At 45.2% G+C, this 27,092-nt stretch overlaps 1 protein-coding gene across 1 annotated transcript; it reads right to left on the bottom strand.

The window, feature by feature from the left end:
* Positions 1 to 691: 691 nt before the first annotated feature.
* On the bottom strand, positions 692 to 22,777 carry PGK1 (phosphoglycerate kinase 1). Its single transcript, XM_034782266.1, has 11 exons — positions 22,612 to 22,777; positions 17,493 to 17,543; positions 15,350 to 15,505; positions 15,094 to 15,238; positions 13,037 to 13,140; positions 10,138 to 10,257; positions 6,043 to 6,157; positions 5,178 to 5,357; positions 4,143 to 4,320; positions 3,753 to 3,851; positions 692 to 1,159 (listed from the first exon to the last, which is right to left on the bottom strand). The coding sequence occupies exons 1-11, from the start codon at positions 22,674 to 22,676 to the stop codon at positions 1,119 to 1,121; spliced, it is 1,254 nt and encodes a 417-aa protein (XP_034638157.1). The 5' UTR covers positions 22,677 to 22,777; the 3' UTR covers positions 692 to 1,118.
* Positions 22,778 to 27,092: the final 4,315 nt, after the last annotated feature.

Genomic DNA, 27,092 nt, shown 5'->3' on the forward strand with positions numbered 1-27,092 from the left:
TTTCTATGATCGCTACCCAATTATCCTCTAGCCATGGTTATAGGATCTCGGCTAAGAGTTTCAGCTAAGCCACACTTAGTGCTTTTATAATTGCTTCCCATAAGAGTTTGAAAGGAAGTTGATTCTCAGAGTGAGCCTTTGTTTCTTCCTTTGTTTCGCTTGTGTTTGCATGCAGGAGAGGGAAGAGAATGCTTATTCAAATTCTATTTACCTAACTTTCAGGGATTCCTAGATTTCTAGTACTGGTATATCCAAACTGGATTTATCAATCATATCAGCTAAATGAGCTGATTTTTCAGATTTGCAAGTGCTTATCCATGTCTGAAATTTTCATCCTAATCTGTTATCTGAAATTAATTTTAGCTCTTATTTTATCAAATAGTGCAGAAGTTCTGGCATACCAGTATATATGCTGATTTTTTAGGGTAAGGTCCTGTTCTTGCCCTGATAACATAATCTGGCATCTGCAAGTGCTTCAAAGCAATGAGCATCATGCCATGAAAAATCAGTTTCAGGAGTATATATTAGGATGCTTATAATTCCAAACACTTGGACAGCCTGAAAATGCATTTTAGAAGACTGCAATGCATTAGCACAAAAGGGAAAAAACCCAAACAATATGAAGCATAGCTTTAGATGAGTGTGTTCTTATGCAGGTGACCAACTCTGTGAAGGAAGGAACACATACCAATTGGTTAGCACTGACATTTATTCAGCAGCTATTACAGTCAATCTCAAAAACAAATTGTTTTTGAACTGTGTCAAGTGACAAAAAACAGCTGCTAAAAACACTGATAAAGCTTACTGCAGCAATCTATTTTGAGAAACAGACATTTAATAAGGGTTAATCTCTTTAAAAGGCAAAATATAAATATATACACTCTAAATTAACACCACCAATTTAACGCACTACATTAGTTCAAGTGGGATAACAGTGGACAAATCCACATCATGTAAACTGTAGACTCAAGCCATCTCGGTTGTCATCTTCTCATACTACCATCTAATTTCGGTTTACATTCTGTGATCTGCCTCTTGCAGAGATGAGATACAGAAGCGCAGCAGTGTTGATGGTTAGGGGCTGTGCACAGGAACATACTGGGGAAGTGTTCTGTCCATTACACATTGCTCAGAGCATTCACACCAGGAAGAACTTTACCTGTTAGCAATTTAAAAACCCAAGGAAAAAAGTTAGGTTTACTTAAAAAAAAAAAAAAAAAAAAAATCTAGGTTTAACCTAGTGTCTTGGAACATTTTAACAATCAGTCACAACTGAGCTGCAAGAGGACACTAACCCCATATACCCCTGTTAATTTTTGTAGCCATTAGTATTATACTTAGCTGCTTTATATGAGCAAACACATATTAAAGCGCCAATGAACATTTGATACACAACTGTATTCATATGAAAACAGAAAATCCCTTTACATAAAAGTTTAAAAGTCAAGATTCTTCTGCACAATTAACATGACTTGTACAATTCTATCCAAGTCCCTCTTATGGACTAATCCAAAGCTCACTGAATTCAATGGAAAAAGACTCCCATTGACTGCAATGGGCTTTGGATATGGCTGTTAATGCTGTTCCATATTTTTGAATCATAGGTGACCTGGAAATGGAAAGGATTTTGTGGGGAGTTAATATTACAAGCTTTTTTTTTTTTTTTAAAGAATTACTTGTGTTAAAAACCAAATTATTAAGTACAAGGTTTTCCCCCCCCCCCCCCCCCAAAAAAAAATCTATTTTTTCATTGTTTATGCCATTTTACTCCTGCACCTCATTCGGTTTGGATGATGAAAATAGACTATTTGTTTTCACTTTTGTTGAGTCACTCTTATTCTTATGCTGTAGTACAATGCTGCAATAGCTGATTTTTAAAAAGCTCACTAGTGTTCTCAACACAAAAGTTACTTTAATTTTGAAAACGTATTTCTAATCTGTTAGGGGTTTATTAAGTTTAAAGAGACTGTACACACAAAACCTACATTTGGGCCAAAACTAAACAACTTTGTCCTTTCAAGTCAGCCAGCTGCATAGTGCCCCTTCCAGCAGTTTGCATTCTTTCCCTTCACCATTACTCCCTAGGCAACAGAAACAAAAGCCCTGTCTAGCATACAACTGCTGAACTGCACTACTGTCTATTGTGGCTTCTCTTTTATACAGTATGTGACAGCACTAGAGAATTTACACATATTGGAAAACAGCTAATTATCAGAGGAAATGAAAACCCATTTACAGTACAATGCAGCCCCCAAATTTACTAGTATAGAGTTATAAGTGACCACTAGAGGGCACCTTAAAACTAGTGGTTAATTTAAAAGGATGTTCTAAAGCAGGGGTCTCAAACACAGCTCTTCCCCGCGGCCCGCCAAGCTCCCCGTGCCCCCCCGTTACTTCCTGTTGCCACCAAACTCCCCTCACCCCTGCCCCCCCGAGTTATTTTATGTGGCAGCTAAGCTCCCCGGGCGCCGCTCCCCAATGGTTGGGGCCGGGTCTCTCCCCTGGCCCCGCCTGCCGCCCCCACGCACCTCCCCCGAGTGTCACCTGGCCTCACTTGCTGCCCCCTCACCGCCAGAGCCTGCAGCTCCCCCTGACTCCCGTTCTGCCGGCTTCTGGCATCACCTGTTGCTGCAGGGTCCTAGTGCCCCCCTCCACTAAGACCAGGGCAGGCTGCCCTTCCCCTGCCCTAGTCCTGAGCCTCTCCAATGCCCCAAGCCTCTCCAAAGCCCCAAACCCCTCATCCCCAGCCCCACAGCCCTCACCCCCTCCTATCCCCAAACTCTATCCCAGAGTCTGCACCCCAGACCCCCTTCCCCATCCAAACTCCCTCCCAGAGCCTTAGGCAAGTGGGGGTGGAATTGGGGGGCAGGTTCTGGGCACCACCAAAATTTCTACAAACCTGCCACCCATGGAAGAAGCAGAGCAGGGGTGGAGTGGTGGTACAGCCCAGTGCAGTGGGGGGGGGGAGGGAACGACACTTTATTGAGTGTATATATTTTATTAAAACCAGTTATAGGAGGAGGCGGAGAAGAGACGGGGCAGGGGTGGGGCCTCATGGAAGGGGTGGAGTGGGGGCGGGGCCAAGGGCAGCGAGCGGGGGTGTCAGTGATGCAGCCCTTGGGCCAATGCACTAGTCCTCATGTGGCCCTCATGGTCATTTGAGTTTGAGACCCCTGTTCTAAAGCTACTGTAAATTTTGGTTAGAAGTACAGACTACTCAGCCTTTTTACACAGGTTGCTTTTTGAAACCCTTTAAAGAACTATTACAAGGAATAACTAACTATGCTTGGTGTTAGCATCTGAGACAAAGCCTCTCAGTATGTTTAAATTTTCCTTTTTTTTTTTTTTTTTTTTTAATTGGGGGTGTGCAGGGGAGAAAGCAAAAAGCATGACCGGGAGTTTAAAAAAAATAAGGCCAGCACTTAAAATAGTCCGTTCTAGTTTCTACTGATCCATTTCTGCCCCTTCTGGAATGAGAAACTGTTTTTAGAATAGTATTGGAAGAAAAGAGGAAAGGAAAGGAAAGGAAAGGAAAAGGAAGTAGAGTAAGGAAGGAAAGAATTATTTAAAATACAAGTCACTAGGTATCTCAAAGGTAGTGACGAAGCACATCCTGTGGCTAGTGAAATACAAGGGACACATTACACTACTGTGCGACCACAAAGTAAGCCCCAGCCTAGCTGAGAACAGGCAGATCTACTGCCCCTCCCACCTCAGTTTCTGAACTAGATTAACAGAAGAAAAGAAGTTACCCTCTAGAAGTTCCAAGCTGGCACCACCTCCGGTGCTGACATGGCTGACTTTATCCTCTGTGTTCCATTTAGCACAGGCAGTAGCAGTGTCTCCACCACCTGTTTAACAAGGCAAATTAATTATAGATAGAAGAAAATTTAAGTTCATCCAACTAAGAGAAAGCTGGCAAGGAAGAGCGTGCTCTTCCTTGCAAGGCTATGTGTCAGCCGAGTCCACCGCAGAAGTGTGTGCAGCATCCTTCAAGGCCATACTTGCTGCCAGAGCAGAACTGAACATTCCCTTAAGGAAGGGCATGAGATTTTACAATCACTTAATAACTTGATGCCAGTAAGCAGCAGCTTTTCCATTTGAATTTAAGAGGGGAAAAATGTATCTCCACAAAATCTTACCAATAATGCTGATGCAACCCTGGCCAGTAACTTCCACCACTTTATCCATCAGCGCTTTGGTTGCTTTGGCAAACTTGTCCCACTCAAATACACCAACTGGACCATTCCACACAATTTGCTTGGCCCTGCCCACAGCTTCCACAAACTTCTTAGTACTTTCAGGACCACAATCCAAGCCCTAACACAGGTAAGAGAACATGGATGCAATTACTATATAGCTTCATCAGAAATCACCCACATATAGGTGGCTAAAAAATAAATAAATATAACACTCACTAAATCAGAGATTCCTGCACCACCTCTTAGTCATATCAACCTGACAGGTGCTAGCCACAGTCTGAAAAACACTGTCACCTCCTTGGGACAAGGACCAGTGGACTTGTTTATAATGCAGTAAGCTCACTGTTGGTGCAGGAACAGCAACAGATTGGATAAGAGGTGAGAGCTTTTTCCCCCTCCCCATGCAGTGAATATTGAGGAACTGTTGCTGCTATATGGTGAAGCCTGCTGTGGTATCTCTCTTATTATGAACAGTCATTTTAAAAGAAAGTTAAAGCACTCAGAGCCTTGGAGATGAGCCTTTGCCATTCAGAATAAGTCTAAATACAGAAATTGCTCAACCCCTACTCTAGGCAGAACCCCTCTGATCTGAAATCTGAAGGTTTTAAAGGGAAATTTTATTTTATTTTTTATCTTAGGATCAGAAAAGTTACTCAAGCTTTATACTTAAAAATGCAAGACAAGCCACATATTTTCACAACTTATTTGGTCAATATACACTAAAGAACCTGCACAGAATCTTAGACAAGATGCACATCTTCTCCCCAGAGTACTTTCCCTAGTCTTTATTTCTTAGTGAGACTGGAAATAAGGTGTCCATTTTTAACAGGAAGGTTACTTAACCATTAAAAAAATGCTCCAGTTCAAAAGAATTATTTTGGGGAAGATTTATGGCTTGTGCTATTCAGGAGGTCAGACTAGATGATTACAATGGTCCCTTCTGGCCTTGGAATCTATGACTCTTATTACACCTACCATCCAGCCAGCAGGGATCCCCGAGGCCACAGTGGCTTCCCCACTTTGCGCATTCTCATCAAATTTATCTGCAGTAATAAAGTCAACGGGCAGAGTGATCCTCACACCATTCTTCTCAGCCTTGGCCATCAGGTCCTTGATGATCTTTGATCCCTCTTCATCAAACAGAGAATTGCCAATCTAGAGGAGGAAGAGCACAGTGGGATATTTGAAAAGAATTTATTTCAGCTTTCAATCAGTATGGAGGGGTTGCTATGGATTTACCAATCTGAAGCAACATGGAAAGCTTATTTTGAGGCTCCAAAGGGCAATCTACATTATGATAAAAAACTTGTGGCACCAAGTCTCAGAGCCCAGGCTACAGACCGAACTCAAGTGTCTAAACTGCAATTGTATAGCCCAACACCCCGAGTCCCACAAGCCCAAGTCGATTTGCTAGCCATAGCAGTGCCATGGGTCTTTTATTGCAGTGGAGATATACCCTAATATGCGCTTTGAGAGGGGAAATTCACCCCTGGGCAGAGGCTCAGCACGAGTTCTATGCCCCACAGAATTCCTTTTCTGAGGGCCGACACTTGATGCCTAGCCCTTGTTGCTGGCTTTCTGTACAGGGCTGAGCTTCGCCCGAGGTCTAAAGTACTTAATTTCAAAACATTATTCATTCCCCGACAGCATTCAGACCTCAGCAATAGGCACTCATAATGCTGGCAGATTGAGACCAATCAGTAGTACATTTGTTCTCCAGTTAGATTATGAACTTTCAATTCTGAACTCCAGGAGAAGGGAGAGAGAATGATCTAGTGCAAGCATCTTTACATCTGGCCTCCCTCTTGCTCCCCCTAAAATAGAACTGCTGGTTTCATACCTCCATGTTGTTGAGTACTTTGAGGAAAGTGAAAGCCATTCCACCACCAATGATCATCTCATTGACTTGATCCAACATGTTATTGATGAGCTGAATCTTATCCTGAACTTTAGCGCTGGTGGGAGGAGAGAGAAAGAGAAAGCAAGTAATATAGAAAGACATCACATCACTATTTGAGCAGGATTTATTTGATTTAAGCAGTGCATTTTTGCTGGATCTCTGTACCTTTCAGGAGGTGACAACATGCAAGACAGAGCCATTTTAGCTACCCAAGAATTGCAACACTCAGCCTGATATGCTCCAGGCTTTACATCTCAAGGCGGTCTTGCAGCAGCTGGTATAATAAAATCAGGAAGTAAAACAACAACAGCACTGGAAGCAACTCCTAGGAGATATTTATACAGCGATATGAAAATATTAAGTGCTGAATATCACCTATTCAAGCCTCACCACACCCATGTAGCGGCTACAATTCCCATTTTACAAACTGGGGAGAAAAAGTGACACTTGCCAAGCTTCCCAGCAAGATAGCAACAGCTCAATTGGTGGGCAAGTTTTGTAGGGTACACAGGGCCAAAGAGCAACCTAGAAACCAGGTCATATAGAAGTCCCACGCTCTGTGCAGCCAGCAGCAGTCCCAGGCTGGAAGAAGGTGCACGTGATAAGAACATTCAAAACGATAGGGTCTAAATTAGCTGTTACCACTCAAGCAAGAGACCTTGGAGTCATCGTGCATAGTTCTCTGACAACATTTGCTCAGAGTGCAGCAGCAGTCAAAAATGCTAACAGAATGTTAGGAACTATTAGGAAAGGGAAAGAGAAGAAGACAGTAAATAGCATGTCACTATATAAATCCATGGTACGCCCACACCTTTAATGCTGCATGCAGTTTTGGTCACCCCATCTCAAAAAATACATTAGAAACAGAAAAAGTATATAGAAGGGCAACAAAAATGACTACGGGTATGGAACAGCTTCCATATGAGGAGAGATTAAAAAGACTGGGACTTTCTGGCTTGGAAAAGAGACTAAGAGGGGGATATAATATACATCTATAAAATCATGAATCGTGTAGAGAAAGTGAATATGGAAGTGTTATTTACCCCTTCATATATCACAAGAACTAAGGGTCACCCAATGAAGTTACAGACAGGAGGTTTAAAACTAACAAAAGGAAGTATTTCTGCACACAACACAGTCAATCTGTGGAACTGGTTCCCAGGGGAGGTTGTGAAAGTCAAAACTATAACTGGGTTCAAAAAAGAATTACATAAGTTCGTGGAGGAGGACCGGACCATCAATAGCTATTAGTAAGGCTACGTTTTAGTCACGGGTATTTTTAATAAAAGTCGCAGACGGTCATGGGCAGTAAACAAAAATTCACGGCCCATGGCCTGTCCCCATGACTTTTACTAAAAATACCCATGGGGGCGGGTGGCGCACAGTCCAGGATCCCAGCTGGTGCTGGGGCGGGGGGTCAGGAGTGTGGCCAGTGGCACGCAGCCCAGGACTCCCCTTGTGCTTTGGGGGTCAGGGAAGGGGTTGGCGGGGCCGGCAGGCTCCCTTCCTGGCTCCAGGCCTCCCCCTCCCAGCAGCAGAGTTTGGGTGTGGGAAGGGACAGGAGGTTGGAGCACCAGAGTGCCAGCTTCGCAGCTCCCATTGGCCGGGAGCCCCCCAGGTAAGCACCGCCCAGAGCCCACTTCACACTGTCCCCTCCCACACTCAAACTCTGCTGCTGAGGGGGGAGGCAGTGGTGAGCTGAAGCCGGTTTGCACCGGTTTGTGGGAACCGGTTGTTAAATTTAGAAGCCGGTTTAGAACCGGTTGTAAAGGGGTGGGCAAACTATGACCGTCCTGTCCAGCCCGCCTGAGCTCCTAGCTGGGGAGGCTCCCCCGGCCCCTCCCCCACCTTCCCTCCCTCTCGCAGAGCCTCAGTGGGGCTGCGAGCTCCAGCGGGCCGTGCAGCATCGATACACGCTGCCCTGAGCAGCGTGGTAAGAGGGCCAGGCCGGGGCTGGGAGGAGGGGTTGGATAAGGGGCAGGGGGTCTGGGGAAGGGGCAGAGGTTCTGGGGGGGGGGGGGGGGGGGGGGGTAGGCGTGGGAGTTCCGGGGGTCTGTTGGTGGATGGGGTCGGGGCAGTCAGGGGACAGGGAGCGGGGCGAGTTGGGTAGGGGGTGGGGCAGTCGGGGGCAGGACATGGGTGGGGAGGCACATGGGACTTGTACTCATCGGGCGGTTCCCTACCGGGTCTTCAGTGGCAGTTCGGCGGCAGGTCCTTCACTCGCTCCGGATCTGAAGGACCCGCCGCCCAAGTGCCGTCAAAAACCCAGAGTGAAGACACCCCCCCCTCCAACCGAAGTGTCACCGAGGACCCGGTAGGGATTTTGGGAGCTCATCACTGGGGGGAGGGGCGACGCTGTGGCCCGAGACTGCCCCAGCAGCGACTGGTGCGTCTGGCACAGGAGCTGCATGAGCTGCCTCTGAGCCAGCTACCTCCGGCTAATGCAGAAGTCACAGAATCCGTGACCTCCGTGACAATCTCACAGCCTTAGCTATTAGCCAAGACAGTCAGGGATGCAACCTCATGCAGTGGTGTCCCTAAGCCTCTGACTGCCAGACACTGGGACTGGATGACAGGAGATGGATCACTTGATGACTTCCCTGTTCTATTGGTTTCCTTGAAAGCATCCAGCATCAACCACTGCCAGAAGACAGGACACTGGGCTACATGGACCATTAGTGTGACCCAGTACAGCCATTCTTATGGTCTTATTGGCAGTGTGATCTCTGATTTCACCAACAACCTTGATGTTCTGATAATCCAGCCATTCAACATGCTCCTCGAGCAGGAGCTTCCACTAGAGAAACAAAGCGCTGCTCCCTTTAATTCTGAAAGACCCATTCAGACCAAATGCTGCCATTGGTGTTGTGCGTGCAGCTCCTGCCAGTCTAGGAGAGCAGTATGTGCATATAACAGAAGGCAAGATGTGACTCTAAGATTCTGAAGGGTGTCAATAAATGCAGCATTGCGGAGTGTTGCGAAGCCCAGGTCATGTTATGAAGAATGAACAATGGAAATTTGAGCTTTTTATATTCTATAAATAAAACAAACTGAGTATTTCTTAGGTAACAGGTTACATTTATGGGCAGAATGAGGAGAGGAATAAATCATATTCTCTTTTACTTAATAATCATGTCTTACTGGACCACAAGAGGCTATGCAAAGTCCAAGGCTCATATCACTTAGCCAGGTGTCTACATTATGTTTTTATTCATTCCTCAGGATCAAAAAGGACTCTGGCAGAGCCACCATGCTGATCTGAAAAGCGCACACACATACCACAAGAATGAGCAACACATGGGGAGATTACTCCTAGTTACTCAACAGATTTCCCCCCGGGGGAAGTCTTTGTATATTAATTGCCTGTAAAGAGCTGAAGTGAATCTAGCTACAGTAGGTCACAGTTGCATAATGACAGGTAGTGTCAACTTACATAGAGACATGCTGAGTTTGCATTAGGTTTGTACTCTGAACCCCAGTAGAAAGGTCGCTAACTGACAGCTCTTCTGGTTCATTTGCACAGCATAATGCTGCTGGCTAAGGCTGTGTCTACACTGCCACTTTCAGCGCTAAAACTTTAGTCATTCTGGGGTGTGAAAAAACACCCGAGTGACAAAAATTTTAGCGCTAAAAGCACCAGTATAGACAGCGCTTTACCCCTTGTTCGGGGTGGTGGTTTTTTTTTTAAAATCGCCGGGGGCAAAAGCATGTCTACATTGCCCACGTCACAGCACAGCCACAGCCGCACTGTAATGTGAGCAGTGCAGACATACCCTTACTCTGATTAGGGCAGCTAAAGAACTAGTATAGTAGTAAAATAGAGCCTGCCAGCAACACTGGAGTAGACAGGGCCAGTCAGCTCCTCTGTAGGGTGTGAATTACATGGGACTCAAGATGTACATACCATTTTTTGGTTAGGAAGAAAACAATTCTTGTTCACAACACAAACTTGTAGAATTGTTAATTCACTTTAACACTGAAGTGGGTGTACATTAAAAGGAAACAGTGCACGTAAGATACACTCTTGGCTCTTACCCTCCAAGGATTGCCAAGAAGGGCCTCTCTGGACTCTCCAGAGCCTTTGCAAAGTAATCCAGTTCTTTCTTCATCAGGAAGCCAGCAGCTTTCTGAGGCAGATTAACGCCTACCATGGAGCTGTGGAATCAAAAGGGGGGTGGGGTGGGGAAGAGGGGGAGAAAAGAGTTCTGTAATCTGTATCAGAGCCATCCAACAGCAAAATCCTAACATTCCTAGTGCCAGGGGACCTTTAATGGTCACAGCAGTGTACGTTAACCCTTTATTCAGATGCAGTAATAATAGCAACAGCAGCAAGAGATCTGTATGAAAACAATGACCACACATGCGTCTACTCTTACTATGTTTAGTGTTCTGCAGATAGCTCAGGGAATTTTTGCATGGACCGTTTGACATGCAAGGGCCAACATCTGAAATTCTGGGGTGGGAATAACAAAAATAAAAACAGATTCATCTTCACATAGCCCTGGATTATGAAATAAAGCCGGGCAAGCAGGCCCTCCCTGGAGTTTGTGCACGTATATTTGCACACCCCACACATGTGCATGTCTGCTGAACTAAGTTTAAACCTTTAGGGCAAAGGATAACAATTACAGAGTTGTTTGCCTGATGGCTAGGACTTCTCTAGACTAAGTGATTTTAACTCTATGTCTGATCTTTCACTACTTGTCTTCAAGGGAAACTTAAATAAATCTGCTAGATACCAAAACACCATGGACTTAACAGGGACACTGATTTTTGGCTCATTACAAAAATTTGTAACACACTCACACTGCCTGTTACCCTTAAATTGCCCACTTCAAACTCTTTATGCATAACAATCTAACCCCCAATTGCCCACTCAGTTTCAAGTGACCATTTCCAACATACATTATCCCTTTTGCTTAACAATCTGTCTGAACTTTTATTTGGCCAGACCCTCCACTTCCTTCTCCAGACCTGAAGAAGAGCTCTCAAAAGCCTGTACCTTCCACCAACAGAAGTTGGTCCAATAAAAGGCCTCACCCATTTTGTCTCTCAAGTGATTTAAGTTTCAATAGCCTAAAAGTCAGTTCAAAGTTCATATGCTTGCCAATTCTTATAAGAGGTAAACTCTAAACTACAAAATGAACAGGACTCGACTATACTTTAGCTAGGTTAAATTCAGCCATTTGCTCAGAAAGGGTGCATGGTTATGGGTAAAAGCTCCATAGACTATGTCATTCAAGACTAAACTTAGTTAGATGACAATGGAACTGGGGATTTCTCAGCATACATCCAAAAATAATGTCACAAAGCTATTGAAGGTAAAGCTGTATGTACATTTCCCACGTGGTGGGAAGCTCAAGTTAGCAGGTCTTTGGCACCTGGAAAGATATGGGTGCAAATTATTAAACAATTAATTTGTAAGCACCTAGAGGATAATAATAATTCCTTGGGTTACAAGGAATAGCCAGTATGGATTTGTCAAGAACAAATCATGCCAACCTAACTTCCCTCTTTCAGAGGATTACTGGCCTAGTGGATAAGGAGAAAGGAGTAGATATATCTTGATTTTAGTAAGGCTTTTGACACATCCCATATAACATTCTCATAAGCAAAACAAAAACATGCAGTCCAGATGAAATTACCATAAGGTGGGTGCACAACTGGGTGAAAGACCATGCTCAATGGTTCACTGTCAAACGGGGAGAACATATCAAGTGGGGTTCTACAGGGGTCAGTCCTGGGTCAAGTACAGTCAATATTTAAACTTAGAAAATGGAAAGAAGAGTACGCTTCTAAGATATGTGGATAATACGAGCTGGGAGAGATTGCAAGCACTCTGGAGGATAGGGCTAGAATTCAAAAACTTGACAAACTGGAGAACTGGTCTGAAATCCACAAGACGAAATTCAATGAAGACGAGCACAAAGTACTTCACTTTGGAAGGGAAAAAAAAAATCAAATGCACAAACACAAAATGGGGAATAACTGGTTATGCAGTAATATTACTGAACAAGATCTGGGGGTTATACTGGATCACAAATTGAATATGAATCAGTGTGATGCAGATATGAAAAGGGGCTAATATCATTCTGGAGTGCACTAATAGAAGTGTTGTGTGTAAGACACAGGAGGTAATTGTTCTGCTTCTACTCGGTACTGGTGAGGCCTCAGCTGGAGTACTGTGTCCAAATCTAGGTGCCACACTTTAAGATGTCAAATGGGGCAGAGTTCATAGGAGTGCAACAAAAATGAGAAAAGCTTTAGAAAAAATCTGACCTCTGGGGAAAGGTTAAAAAACTGGGCAGGTTTAGTCCTGAGAACAGAAGATGGAGGGGCAACCTGAGAACAGTCATCTTCAGGTATGTTAAGGGCTGTTATAAAGAAAACTGCCCTCCATGTCCACTGAAAATGGGGAAAGTAATACTGGGCTGAATCTGCAACAAGGGAGATTTAGGTTAGATATTAGGAAAAACTTTCTAGCCATTAGGGTAGTTAAGCACTGGAATAAGCTTCCAAAGGAGGTTGTGGAATCCCCATCATTGGAGGTTTTTAACAACAGATTAGACAAACACTTGTTAAGGGAGGTTTGGATTTATTGGGTCCCGTCTCAGCACAGGAGGCTCAGTCTTACATTTCTATGATTCTATATTTGGATCCCCCAGTCACATCCCAACAGGCTTCATTTCCCTGAAGATTTATATCCATTTTTGAATGACTAGGGGTACTCAACATGCAAATGTCAAACTAGTTGATTTCAGCAAGAACTGCATCAGAGTTGAGTTGCAGTTGCTAATCTGAAAATCCTTTGCAGTGCTCTTCAGGATACCTTGCTACAATAGAAGACCAGGACTAAGCTAACTCGCGTATCCAGAGTGAATCCAAAGGACAGACATCATTCCGTAACACTGCCTGTAGAAGGTGGTTAACGTACCTGTGAGCTCGGTGGGCAGTTCCAAAAGCATCATTGACATAAACATCTCCCAGTTTAGAAAGAGATGCTCTGAAAGCATCCACCTTTGCAGGCTCAGCCTTGATCTGAGGGGATAAAGAGACAAGTTTGTATTACTTAGTTATAATATGAACCAGGAGTTCTGCAACGAATAAGTGCAAAGCAGACTCAATTGTTCATTTTGGGTCTACAAATCCAACTACTGAAAGGAGGGATCATCTGAGAAGCTTGTTAGTACCCATGACCTAGAAGACAGCTTTTTGATACTGGTCAGGACTTCTCAGCCTCTTTTCCAGCCCAACCATTGGCAACAAGAGATTTAAACTGAATTTAGTATTCATGACAGACACACCATTTTGCTCTTGTGGGCTGAGAAGAAGGGAAGCCAAAAAAGAATTTCAGAATTTAGACTAATGCTATCAGTATCCCCTAGTCTCCCAAGTTGAGCAATTTAAGTGCTTCTCTTAGAGCCAATAATAGCTAGAAGCAGAACAGGAGATGGATCTAGATGTAGGTATCACTGCAGATTGATGGGCTTATAAGCTTCAGAGATTTCCCATCATGTTCAGTGTGCACCAGAAATCATTATTAGCTCCACAGGGCCACAGATTAGTAATATCACTGTTACTGCAGCATCTATTTTCATTCTGTTGGGACAAAAACCAAGCCAGCCACATCCTCGTTTACTGTCACACTCCATTGCCTGTGCCCCTGTTGATATGCTACAGCATGTAGTCAGCCAATTAGAGACCTGAAAGTAAGTCGGAACAAGTACAGACAATTATTTCTTTAGGAAGAAAACGAGTCTGTCCCTCTCCGTATAAGACATATTGTCTTCCAAGAGTTAGGTTGTGGCAAGAAATATCAGCCGTTCATGGTTTCTTAGTACCCATAACGGGAGCACCCTCTCTTCAGAGGCTCACTTGCACTCCAGGCTATTTTTTCTAAGCTACAGAGTCTTGTGTGTCAGGCTATAAAGGGCACCATACTGTACATCAGCATTCCACTCCATGCACTGTATCTGAAGGGAGCCAAAGCCTGCCTGGCTAATGGGATCACCAACGCTAAGAAAAGAAACCATCCGAGAGCAAGTGTTCTTCCTGACCTTCAAGAAAATGTCAGAGGTACAAGGCAGCACAGACCCTGTATGGCTGCTGATGGGAAAGCAGCCTTATTCAAGGTATTTCAGGGTGCTGGTACAATACAGTGGTTAAACATCCCATTAGTACACCCTAGAAATAAGACTGAAATAGACACATGGTTCTCACAGTTACAAAGAGGCAATAAATTCTCTCCTTCCATACTATATTTTCTCCCGTTCACATCCCAAAATAAAAACTCTTCAGCTGCAGCCAGTAGCCTCCCCATAACCCTTTGCTCCGCTCCACTCCTCCCTTTATAACAGTGCCAGCTACTGCACCTTCATCCCAAGTTCCTGGCATCAACAGCATCATCTTTCAATTTTTTTACCTGTCAATATGATCACTTAATATCATAATGTTTACATATGAGCAGTGTGTTCTCTAAGGAAGTTGTGTATTTTTTGCTCTAGTCATCAGATGCTTTTAACCTGCCAGGAAGTTGTCAGATTAGCTAGTAATATTAAAAGCAATACACTAACATGTCCAATCATTTCAGATGAGTGGATTATTTTATTCCAAACTGTAAAGGGGGAAAAAAAACCCTCCTGTCCATCAAGAAAGCTTCAGGATCAGGCGGCTAGTTTTTACACCACACCTATCACCACAGTATGCAGTGGCAAATCCAGAACACAGCTACTAACCAAGCATCTGGTCATTCCCCTACTAAATTCTTTTGCATTTCCACAGTGGCCTCAAGCAAGCAGAGCCACAGTGTTTTATGTGGGATCGTATTAGTGCCTTTCCCACTGGCATTTGGAGAGTAAATGCAGCCAGCTATATCAGAGTCTTTCTAAACACATTCTATAAAATATCCCACATAGCCCCTTGTCACTCCTGCTTGCCCTATAATAGCGAATAAGGAAGAGACACAACTGAGTTAAAAATGAGATGTTTCACCTTGTTTCCTGAAGCATCTTTCCCTTTCCCTTCTTCTTCTACATGGAATCGGAGGTTTTCCAAGAGGATGATGGAGCCAGTTGGAGGATCAGCACAGGCCTTCTCCACCTCTGGACCCACACAGTCTTTCAGAAACAAGACCTTCCTGGAAGCACGAGTCAAGACACACAGATGCATCTAGCGTCAACAACATCTTTTCATAGAAGATCCATTTATAGTGAGAGTCTGCATAAACTGAACAGCTATCATACTTTACCTGCCAATCAATGCTTCAAGTTCTCCAACCACTGGTTCCAAGGAGAATTTGTCAGGCATCGGGACTCCATCAGGTCGACCCAGATGACTCATCAGAACCACAGATTTGGCACCATGATCCAAGCAGTGCTTGATGCTAGGGATAGCTGCCTTGATTCTGCAACCACAAAGAAAATGACAGAAGAGAAGTTGGTAAGGGGTTCAATTTGAGCTCCCAGAGAACTGGGCTTGTTGGCTATTAAGCACAGGAAGCAGACTCTTCAAGGCATATCTGCTAGGAATCACCTCTAACAGAAATAAGGGCAAGCTGAAGAGAGAAACAGCAGAAATAGGTTCTCATCTGAACAACTTGCAAGACATTATTAATGAGGGGGAAGTCCACCACAGTTTTCCCTCAGATATTTGTAAAATCCATCCTTATTCTCAAAACACAGCACAGCATTACCAACAATCCTATACCATATGGGATATCAAGCCCCTCCATAGGTCTGCATCAGGCACTGGTTATAATGATTAGTATGGTGTATGTTAACATCCAGGAGCCCATAAGATAGATCTTTGCACGTCGAGATTATCCAGTAGCATGCACTCAATAGCAGCAATGGCACTGTGGGGAGCTTCAGGAGTGCACTGGTATAACTCTGACATGTTCATACTCAATTCATCTTGCAACCAAAAAGCTTCAAAAACAGTAAGTACATCTGCACTACTAGATTTCCTAACCATTTTTCAGTAGCTGGACTGCTGCTATCTTCTACTGTAGACAGGACACGGGAATTTTATATACATCATTGTGGAAGCAGAGACAGAACTGTGTTTTTCTCCGACATCATCTAACCCTGGTAGTTTTTCATGGTTAGACCACCAGCAGACACTGCACCTTACAGAAACTAGCACCCACCCAATTGTTGCCCTAGAAGCTGAACCAATAGAGTCAGAGTTTAAGGCCAAAAAGGACCAACAGATCATTTAGTTTAGCCTGTCCTCCAGTAGGTCACTGGCCACCAACATCACCCTGCACCTGCACACTAAATCCAATAGCTGAAATGTGACCAAAATATTATAGCCCACAGGAAACTATGATGTGCCCCCGACCGAAAATAGGAGAGACCAAGGTACAGCAGAGCCCAAGGCCATCACTGTGGCAGAGAAATGATTAAGCAAGATATGCCCAGATAATCCTGGCAAGTGACCTGAACCCATACACTATTTGGGGGGAGGGGGAGTTGCCTTCCTCAAGATCCCTGTCAATCTGACCTGGGGAAAATTCCTTCTGATCCCACACATTCTGATCAATTAGACCCTGAGCATGTGAGCAAGAGCCAACAGACAAGCGCCTGAAAAAGAGGATACCCGATCCCATCTCCAGCCATGTCTATCCTGATGCTTCAGAGGAAGGGATTCCCCCTTCCCCCACAAATACATTCCCTTCCTAATCCCTGCAGGTGGCTGGTAGTAATGGTGGGAAATTTTAGCGAAAATATACTTGTGTAAACAAGGCTAGTATCTGTCTATAGGTGCCGGAACAGTTACAAGGACAAGCAAAACAACTAGCCATTTGATCTTAATGTCCCTAACAACTGTTTCCCTGATTAGAAAGAACTAAGATCCCATCTGCACCAACTGGGGTGGACCAAAATGACATATGGCACTTTTGCACATAGGTTGTCCCCTTCTAGATCTGCAAAATAATCATTTTCAAAACCCTGATGGGGTTGTATGAGAGGAGAGGTGCCTTTGGCACCCCATGTCAACTCTAGCAGATTCTCACATGAGGATACAGCCAGGGAAAAACACAATTTCTTGACAGTCATAACATTGCAACCATGCTTAGCATGGAAGCAAAGGCTTTGGTCTCTGCTAGGGAATTTTTTTTATGAATGTCCCACCACTGCTAACACCAACAGTTGCTAATCTGATCTCTAATATAGATGGTTTGCTGACAGCCACAGGCATTTTTAATAATGTTTCGGAGTTAGGCTTTCTCCAGGACAATTTAGATGACGTGGTGGTAGCAGCTGGTGGCCTAACCACACTAACACGTTAGCAATGATGGACACCACTGGAACTGAACCGTATAGAATATGTCCTTAGTATAGACAGGGCCATCAGGGCTTCTACTTGTATGTTAAGAGAAGTCTTACCTTTGGTTGTTTGTTATTTTGTTGTTCTTCATTGGAACATTGAAATCAACCCTAAAAGAAAAGAAAAAAGTTTTAAGCTCACTTGCAAATCTAGGGGCTGATTAGGAAAGCAATTCTGGAGCTCACTGAAGTTAGTGCAAGGTTTTCAGTTCTACCCTAATACACAGCAAGTCCCAACATGAAACTGGTATGGAATTGAAAACATCAGAATAGTGAGGTGACTGTAGCCAGGATGTAGAAGGCAAGAAAGGAACAGAAAAAAGCTACATTGAATCTTTTCTTATGGATTCAATGGATGCTGCCACTTGTGAGTAAACATTAGTATCCATGAAAATTACATTGTTATAAGAGAAAGAAAGAGAGCATGGAAGCTTAAGGTAAATTAAAGCATGTCATTTACAAAGGGAGGGAAGAGAAGCACCGTGTTTAGTTATAAAAAATCATGAACATAGTTAAAAGAACCATGCAATGTGACTACAGATAAAGGCATGACCACATCTGAGCCAGGAAAAAGAGGACAGCAAAATTATGCAATATTTAACTTTGCATTGACAGTCTTGCAGCATTAGAGCTGAACGGCAAGCCTTCCATAAAGCTGACTCCCATAGGTCTGATGGTTTGATATCAATACGAGTACTATATGCACGATCAGGCCCCATGATATGAAACCCCAATGACACGGTTTATTCTCAATGGGTAAGAAAAAGCTTCATGAAAGATCAGCTAGTTTCTTGCTCTTTGGAAGTCGATATGGAGACTCCTCCACTGAAGTGGAGGAAGGCACAAGTAAAGAGGGAGATGTTCAAAGACAAATGGCAAGTTAGGTACCTAGCTTCCAATGACTTCAATGGAAATTAGGCACCTTTCAAAATTGCTCTAAAAACTCCATTTCTCCAGCAGGATGCCAAGATTTACTTTCCACTTCTCTCAGAATCTTCCAGACCCACCAGTTAGTCATAAAGCATCTTCTTTAAAAAACAAAACAAAAAACTTTTTTTTTTTTATTATCTCTGCCTGTCTCTGCAGTCAGCCTGAAATAGCAGCTTTGAATGGTGTGTCCTTCCCTATTCATCTCAGTGTGTTAACTTTGAAGCCTATTGTTTACATTTATGTGGTAAACACTGCTTACAATTTTATTACTGATCAAATCACACAACAGTCATCCCTCCTTCTTACTAGGACCTGCGTTTTGTGAGTAGCATCATGTTCTGGTAAAGCAACTGGGCAGGGCTTGGAAGAGTACCATTACTTTCTCCTCCCTGCGCAATTTAGACTCACTCTGGCGCCCGCTGAAAAGGTAAGTTGATGCTCAGCTACTGAGCTGCTGTGAAAGATGAACTGGCTGTGCAGACTGCAGTTCTTCAGCTAAGTCAGCAGCAAAAATAAAACATCCTTAGGAAACCACATCCCCAAAACAGTTAGGGCCAGGGGCCTTAATACTGCAGGGTAAAGAGAGGGAAGAAAATAAAACAATCCTGGTTGCTCCATCAGGGTGAGAGTGCTGGAAAACAGAGGATTTCATGAAGTATTCCAGATATTGCCTGCAACTCTGATCTCTTCCATTTATTCTGTATGCACTCATGTCTTTCAATCACAGGATTTTCAAAGCAGAGACCTGTGATTTTTGTTGGTCCTGTTGGTGAACTGTACTGTGCACTTAATTATCCCTAGTCTTTCTGTGGATTTGGAGGGTAATTTCCCGGCAGCACATTGGCCAGATGGCGAGAGGAAAGGGAGGCGTTTCTGCCATTTCTGTCTAGCATACTAGTACCCATAAGCTAAGGCGTGACAGGAAGTTGTGTTGCATAATAACTGAAGGCAGAACTTATTCACAGGATGCCAGAATGACAGAGAATGTTAGAACTTAATGAGACCAAATCTCTCTTTGCTTTTACTTTGAGCAATTCTGATAGGAAAATGTTGCTGAAGCATGACAACTAATGAGAAAAGTCTTTTAATTTGGGGGAAAACAGTAACTTTTACTCTGACTGTATCCCAGCATCTGGATGAGTAAATGAGATATTACCTTGGAGTTTGTGTGTCATAAAAATATGAAAAGGTCCCAAAATCCAACAGGCTGCATGCATTTTTCTCTGCAGTATGCTTAGTAAAAAATGCACAAGGCCAGAGCTTTAAAAGCTGCCAGCAAAATAGGAGTAGCTGAGCAGAAAGAATTGAACTGGCAGCCCATGGTACAACAGACTAATTAAAAAACAAAACAAAAGAATATGCACCATAACACTGTTTTACAATCACGAGGCAAATGAACAATTTGCTTAGCAAAGTCTCCAGTCCACCCTTGCCTCCCTCTGCAGCCTTACAGCTAATAGACAACGAAACCCAATTGCTCCTTAAACGGAATAAATGTAAGACTAATGGAAGTCACTAAACCACCAGTTTTGCTTAGGTCCCTTGTTCTTTGGCATTAGCGCTGAAAGATAGGTGGACTATATATACACACACGAAAATTACCTGAGCGAACAGGAGTAAAAAAATTGTTAAATTCAGTATCAATTAGAAGACAAGCTGATTCTTTTCAGGGAAATGGGCTTCAGACAAATAACACAGATCAACCCTGACATCTTGGCTGCACTTTTGTATTTCTGTTTAGCAGCCTGCATTATGGTACAGATACATTTCAAAAATTAGCAGCAATACTGTTTTAGAAGGATGGTAATCAAGCAAAAACTAAAGTGAGTTTAGGAACTGTGAGACTTGAAATATTTCACCTCAGATGATGAATGCATATCATTCAGCAGACTTTGGATGGTAGATTGATTGCATCGACCCCACAATTCAGAGGGGAGAGAAGTAGGAAAGACTTTTAAAGCCTTTGGTACAGCAGACATAGATAGGAGAGACTAAGTACAGGTACCAAGCTAAACTGGTAAATATGCAAGCCTTTGATCAAATGAGTCAATTTTCTTCATAAGGTACCAACTGAACCACTTTTAAAATAATGTTATTTCTTAAATCACAGCAGTTAATAATGGAGACCCTCTGATTTTACTAGATTCTATCACCCAGTCCATCTTCTGCCAATGCAGGGTTGTTCCCTAAAACACATCACAAGAAAAACTCGTCAAATAGCAAGTAGTTAAAGAGATAAGACTGAAATGCTTGTTCTTCTGTATTTGGGAAATGAACTAGGATGCATTTTGGGTCATTAAAGGATTTTCTCTGGTTGAGTTTATTCTGTCCATCTGGCAATACCAGACTCCCAATAGCCAAAAACTTGCTGAATTACTTCACAGGGGGAAAAAAGTCATTTTTACAGATTAGGAGCAGGCACAAAGGAAGTTAGTGGTATGGTCATTACATTACACCTGCCACTCATGCACCAAATTAAGTGGTATGTACTTGTTATGCTCAGATGACCTTTGGAAAAGCCTTTGCCATAGAAAAAACAAAATCTAAAGCTTACCTGCATGCAGATGTGCCCCAAAGCACTAGTGCACCAAAAGAGTTCACAGTGCCTAATGTACCAATTCCCAAGTCAGGCTTAAAATTGATTTCTATAAAGGCCCACTGAATTTCCTGTTTAAGAGTCTGATATTGGGAGGTGCAATGCACCAACAATTCAATGAGACTCTCTAGTTACGCTAACAGGAATCACCTTATTCAGTTAATAGCAATTACTTTATTTTCAGTTTATTGGAACAATTGGTCTAGTTTAAAGGGGGGAAGGGGTATTAAGTAAATAGCAGTACATTTATAGCCTGAAATTTCAGTCCCCTGGGTAAGTAGTGGAAGATCTATACATGTTCCTATGTCAGAATGGATATTCAGAGCCATCAGAGGACTATCCCATAAACTTTTGCCAGGTGAACTCACATCCGTGCCTGTCAATCATAAACTTTCCTAAAAGGAAACATCTATTTCATTCCATCTTATTCCGATCAGAATTCACATTATTCCATTGCCAGGCTGATAAAGTGCATTTAAAGAAAAGCCACAGAAAAGAGTTTGTTGGACTAATTAAAAAAAAAAAAGTGTGCAGATGATTGCCTGCTGGTTAAACGGGATACATGTTTAAGCAGACCGGTGCAATGCATGTCAAACCCCCATGAACAGTTTGAGTGAAAATTAGACCTAATTTTATTTTTCCAAAATGTCCTCATACAGTTTGAAATGCCTCCTGGATACAATTGTAACTAAAAAAAAAAAAAAAAAAAAAAAAAAAAAAAAGATACCCTATCCGCCTTTCCTAAAGCCGATCCCACTGGGTGTGTGTCACAATCACAGACACACACCGCACCGCACGCCCTGCAGAGGAGCTGCTCACTGATGCATCACTCACACAAGCTGCGGCAGTTTCATGAAGCTGGGCCCAAGGAAAATGTGAAGCCACACGTGGTTGCTAGATTGGGGGGCTAGGATTTTTTTTAAAAAATGTCCTGCCTTTTTAGGAACGTGGACTGAGATCATTAGAATAAATCCCTGAAATTCACTGGGTCGCTAATTGGACACAGACCTTTTACTGATTTTTGGCACACTCATGAGGGTAACATTAAAATAAAAAAAAGGAGCATAAAGAACGACTCGCTGCTGCTAACTCTTGTGCTACCTGATGCCTTATGTAAAGCTCCAGTTGCTGGAGTCCTAAGATTCTCATTTTCATTAAAAGAGAGAGAGAGAGAGAATGAGAGTTTCTGGCCCTCGCGGCTGTGGAGAAAACCTGGAAAACGTGCCCCGAGCCCATGGGAAAAGCTGAAACCCCGGAACCCAAAAGAAAACAGAATCCGGATTCTGTATTTCAGAAGCTCATTATTTCTGATCCAGTGTCCCGGGGGGAGGGCGCGGTTGACTCCTGATTTCTGAATGCCCGGCTGGGCTGGGGGAGTGACATTACCAGGGCTTCTCCTGCCTGGAGGCAGCCGGCGGGAGGAAGGGGAGGAGGAGGCCGGCCGCAGTCACCCTGCCCGGGAGCAGGCGCGCACAGCAGAGACCCGGTCTCACACCTGGGCCGGCCGGCACGCGGCGCGCACGGTGGTTCTCCCTCATCCAAGCGGGCCCCACTCGCTCCCTGCCCCCGGGCCCTGCCGCCCGGGCCGCAGCCGGCTCCGACGCCCTGCCCAGCGCGCGGAGCACCGGGCCGGCGCCCAGCCCGGCTCCTCACCTCATGATCACCCGCTTGCCCTTCACATCCACCTTGTCCAAGGTGAGCTTGGTGGAGAGAGACATTGTGCCCGCAGCCGGCTCCGTCCTGTCCTGCCCAACGCGCCCGAGATCCGCCGCCTGCTGCTCTGCTCGGCGCCTAGGTCACCCCGGCGCGGCGGCAGAACGGCCCGGCCCCCGCCCGCAGCCCATTGGCCACCAGGCCGCGCCGAGTCAGGCAAATGGCCGGGCCGCCCGTCAATCGCGGAGAAGCGCCCGCCTCCCCGGGAGGCTGGGCGGTCACGTCCCGCACGGAGCCGTGACTCACTAGGGGCGGGGACATGGGTGTCTGAGGGGCGGGGCGTGGGACCCGGCTCCCGGGGATGCGGGCTGTAGCCCCCCCGCGTGCGAGCCTGAGGGGCTCGCGGGGGCCTGTGTTTCAGCGCTGCAGGAGTGGGCTGGGAGAGCAGCAGGTCTGGCCTAGGGCAGGAGCAGGCAGGGCTGTTACCGGGGCCGGATTCACCTTTTGTGGGCCCCCATGGAGGCAATGGAGCATGGCGCGGGGAGGTCAGGCCCTGGAGCCAGGGGCCAGCCAGAGGCAATGGGACATGGTATGGGGTGGGAGGGGGCTGCTCCACCCAGCCCATTTACAGACCGGCAGTTGCCAGACACACAGTGGCCCACCTGGCCCTGTGCTGCCAGCATGCCCCTTCCCCTTGGGGGCAAGCCCATGCCACACCCCACAGTCCATCTCCTCCACCCAACACCCCCCAACTCCCTATGGCCAGAGGCCCCCCAGACCCACTATATCCAGCCCCACCCCCCCCAACCCACCCACAAATGCACAGCACCCTGCACAACACCACCCGTTCCCACAGCTCCACCAAGGCCTGTCCCGGCCAGCGTCCCTCAAGATGCACTTGTCGGGAGTGGCCCAGCCAAGCCCTCCACACTGTCCCCTACACACACAGCAGGCTAAGACTGGCCAGGCTTCTGCACCAGTCCCGGACAGCTCAGCTCCAGGAAGACAGGTGGGGCCCCACTGGTGGTGGGAAGCAAAGATTGCCCTGACCAGAGGTGCACTGGGGTCCGGCCCGGGGGCTGAGAGGAGCAGGGAGTGGAGAGGAGCCCTCAGCTAGCAGGCAGGCAGGCTGAAAGGAGCAAATGGTGGGCGAGGGGAGCCAGCAGGGTCTCGGGACACAGTGGAAGCGGAGCAGGCTGGGGCCCCTTCTGATCATGGGCCCAGCTCCATGGAGCCACTGTAAACCTGGCACTGGCTGTTACAACCTGTTGGGTCCAGGCTGGGGAGAGACAATGTGAGTGAGGTAATAACCTGCATTGGACCAGCACCACAGAGCACTTGTCCAGCTCAGGGAAAGTGGAGTGGGCAGCTTGTGGTCATCACCAGAGCCGTTGATCCTATCAGAGATATTAGCTCACCCACTTTGTAAGAAGCTGGAAGCAGCAGCTTTGGGAAAATGGGGCTTGAAGTGCACCCCATGGCGGCCCAGTCTATGCACTGCTAGGCCTGGACTCCTTGTGACATCCCCACGCACCCACTGGTGGATATACAGTTACATGCCGCCATGCGTTTCATCTCTGGCCCCGTGCGTCCGACTCCACGTCCATGGCTTCCAGTTCTGAGCTAGCGGCAGGTTACTGGAGAAAGTATGTGCCAACTCAAGCCTGTTGCTGCACAATAACCACCAGCTGCACATTTGCCGTCACGTGGCCCATTATGGTCTCATCCATCACCAGGATGTTAGGGCAGAAACACTCTGGGGAGAGGAATGGATATGTTTTATAATCCCCAACCAGTCCCTTGGGACCAACCCCACAATTTGTCCATCTGATTTTGACCTGCCCCATCACCAATGGTCCCTGTTGAACAGGTTCCGGACCGGGCAAGGTCTCTGTGCAGCCAACTAGTATCGCTGGGGCCTTCATTACAGCTATGGCGCTACACAGACGATGATGTACATTGTCAATGAATGCCTGCTGTCTAGGTTCAGCAGTGGCCTAGAAGAACTGCATCACACCACAGAAGATGCCATTGCTTGACTGGATGCCTATGCACACGCTAAATAAAAACACACTAAACACCGGTGACAGGTGGAGGTAGGGTGTTCTGCTCAGGGTAATGAGTGTGTAAAGACACTGTTCTTTCACCAGAGAGATCACAGGCACACAGACCCCAGTCTGAAACATTTAGTTCGAGCCTGTTTGATGTTCCATGCCATGTGTGTGTGAGAACTTAATAGAACTAATTCTGCCACTTTTTTTTACCGCTGTCACAGCCTGTGTAAAAGTATTAATGCATAATAAATGCCTTTAGATAGACTACCTTGACTAACCCTATCTTTTACTAGACTAACTTCTGTTAGTGAAAGAGGCAAGATTTCAAGCTTCATGGAGCTCTTCTACAGGTCTTTAGTAGAGGTGTTCAAGTGCAGAACAAGTCCTAGTGTATTACACATTAATATGTCTACAGCACTGTAGGTAGAGTTGAAAACATATATACTCTGAGATAATGTTGCCTTCCATTCATGTCACATTTCTAAGAATTGTATTGTCTAAATATACTACATGTTCAAAGCCCTGTCCAAATATGCACACAGTGATCCACTGATTACGAGCTTTGTCCTATGTGTTAGACAGCAGTTGCTGGAGCACCTAGTGTTCATTTATTTTTAGGATTCTAAGCATTGTAAAAATCATGTTCTTTCAGTCCTCGGGTAGAAACTAAGATGAATCAGCAGAGAACACTGATGGTGGATGCTGACTCCTTTTACCACGTGAGGGCTGATGACGCACACAGCCACAGCCGACCCTGTCTATGAAACATCACAAGGAAAAATATACAGTAACATTCAAGGCTGTCAGTACCCAGTTGAAACGTGCACACACACATTTTCCAACCACACTCACCCTATACCTAGACCCTCCCAAGGAGAGATCTGACTCCTTACAATATGATCATAAACCACAGTAGATTTCCTTAGTGAAGCATTTATATCCAGAGCTCAATTCTGTAGGATAAGGGTATTTTATAAGTGTTTCAGTACCTTATGGAAAGCTTGCAAAGGCTCATCCATCTCTCTGACCACTACTCCATGGTAATCATCCACATCCAAATCATCCACTACTAATACTTCCAAGTATGATACTGAGCAGATCAGTAGTAAGTGCAGGGTTCTGGGAGCAAAAGTGAAGGAGTGGGTGCACAGATTTTTTTTCCCTATCCATCCTCCCGAAGCAGGCTGGGGACCCTTCTGATCATGGGCCCAGCTCCATGGAGCCATTGTAAACCTGGCACTGGCTGTTACAACCTGTTGGGTCCAGGCTGGGGAGAGACAATGTGAGTGAGGTAATAACCTGCATTGGACCAGCACCACAGAGCACTTGTCCAGCTCAGGGAAAGTAGAGTGGGCAGCTTGTGGTCATCACCAGAGCCGTTGGTCCTATCAGAGATATTAGCTCACCCACTTTGTAAGAAGCTGGAAGCAGCAGCTTTGGGAAAATGGGGCTTGAAGTGCACCCCATGGCGGCCCAGTCTATGGACTGCTAGGCCTGGACTCCTTGTGACATCCCCACACACCCACTGGTGGATACGCAGTTACATGCCACCATGCGTTTCATCTCTGGCCCCGTGTGTCCGACTCCACGCCCATGGCTTCCAGTTCTGAGCAATATTGCTCCATCCTCCCGGTTGAGAATAAGGGCGCAGACAGGGGACACATGCAGCCTAAAGATGAATGCATGGCTGCACAGTTGGTGTAGACAGGAGTGCTTTGGCTTCTGACCAAGAAAGGGATGAGCATCTTCAATCACCTACTTGCCAACTGAGTGAGGAGGACTTTAAATTAGGTTCAAAGGGGGAAGATGACAAAAGCCCACACACAGGTATTAAAAAAGGTGACCATAACACAGGGATAGATGTTGGGGGGGTGGGGGTTGTCAGGGAAATGAAAAAATTCAGTAGGGTCATAGGAACAAGCAGGATAACAGTGGGGGAAATCTGCTCAACATCTTAGATGTCTATACACCAATGCAAGGAATATGGGGAATAAACAGGAACAGCTGGTAGTATTCGTACATAAACGGAATTATGACAATTGGTATCACAGATTTGATGAGATAAATCTCATGATTGGAATATCGGCAGGGCCGCCGGGGGGGGTGGTGGGGGCAAGTGGGGCAATTTGCCCTGGGCCCTGCAGGGGCCCTCACAAGAATATAGTATTCTATAGTATTGCAACTTTTTTTTTTTTTTAAATGGAAGGGGCCCCCAAAATTGCCTTGCCCCAGGCACCTTGAATCCTCTGGGTAGCCCTGAATATCAGTATAGAGAAGCATAGCTTGTTCAAGGAGGATAGGCAAGGAAAAAAGGGAAGAGTTAATGCATTATACATCAAGAATGTATATAACTTGTTTGGAGGTCAAGAAGGAGTGCACACTGCATACTAGCACTTTCAAAGGACAGGATTAAAATTCAAAATTACC

This window comes from Trachemys scripta, chromosome 9, assembly GCF_013100865.1.
Source record: "Trachemys scripta elegans isolate TJP31775 chromosome 9, CAS_Tse_1.0, whole genome shotgun sequence".
NCBI lineage: Eukaryota > Metazoa > Chordata > Testudines > Emydidae > Trachemys > Trachemys scripta.

Coding starts and splice junctions, on each gene's coding strand:
- PGK1 (XM_034782266.1), bottom strand. CDS start 22,676: ATGTCTCTCTCCACCAAGCTCACCTTGGACAAGGTGGATGTGAAGGGC. Junction 17,544..22,611: donor GGCAAGCGGGTGATCATGAG/GTGAGGAGCCGG, acceptor CTTTTCTTTTAG/GGTTGATTTCAATGTTCCAA. Junction 1,160..3,752: donor CAGCTTGGAACTTCTAGAGG/GTAACTTCTTTT, acceptor AATTGCTAACAG/GTAAAGTTCTTCCTGGTGTG.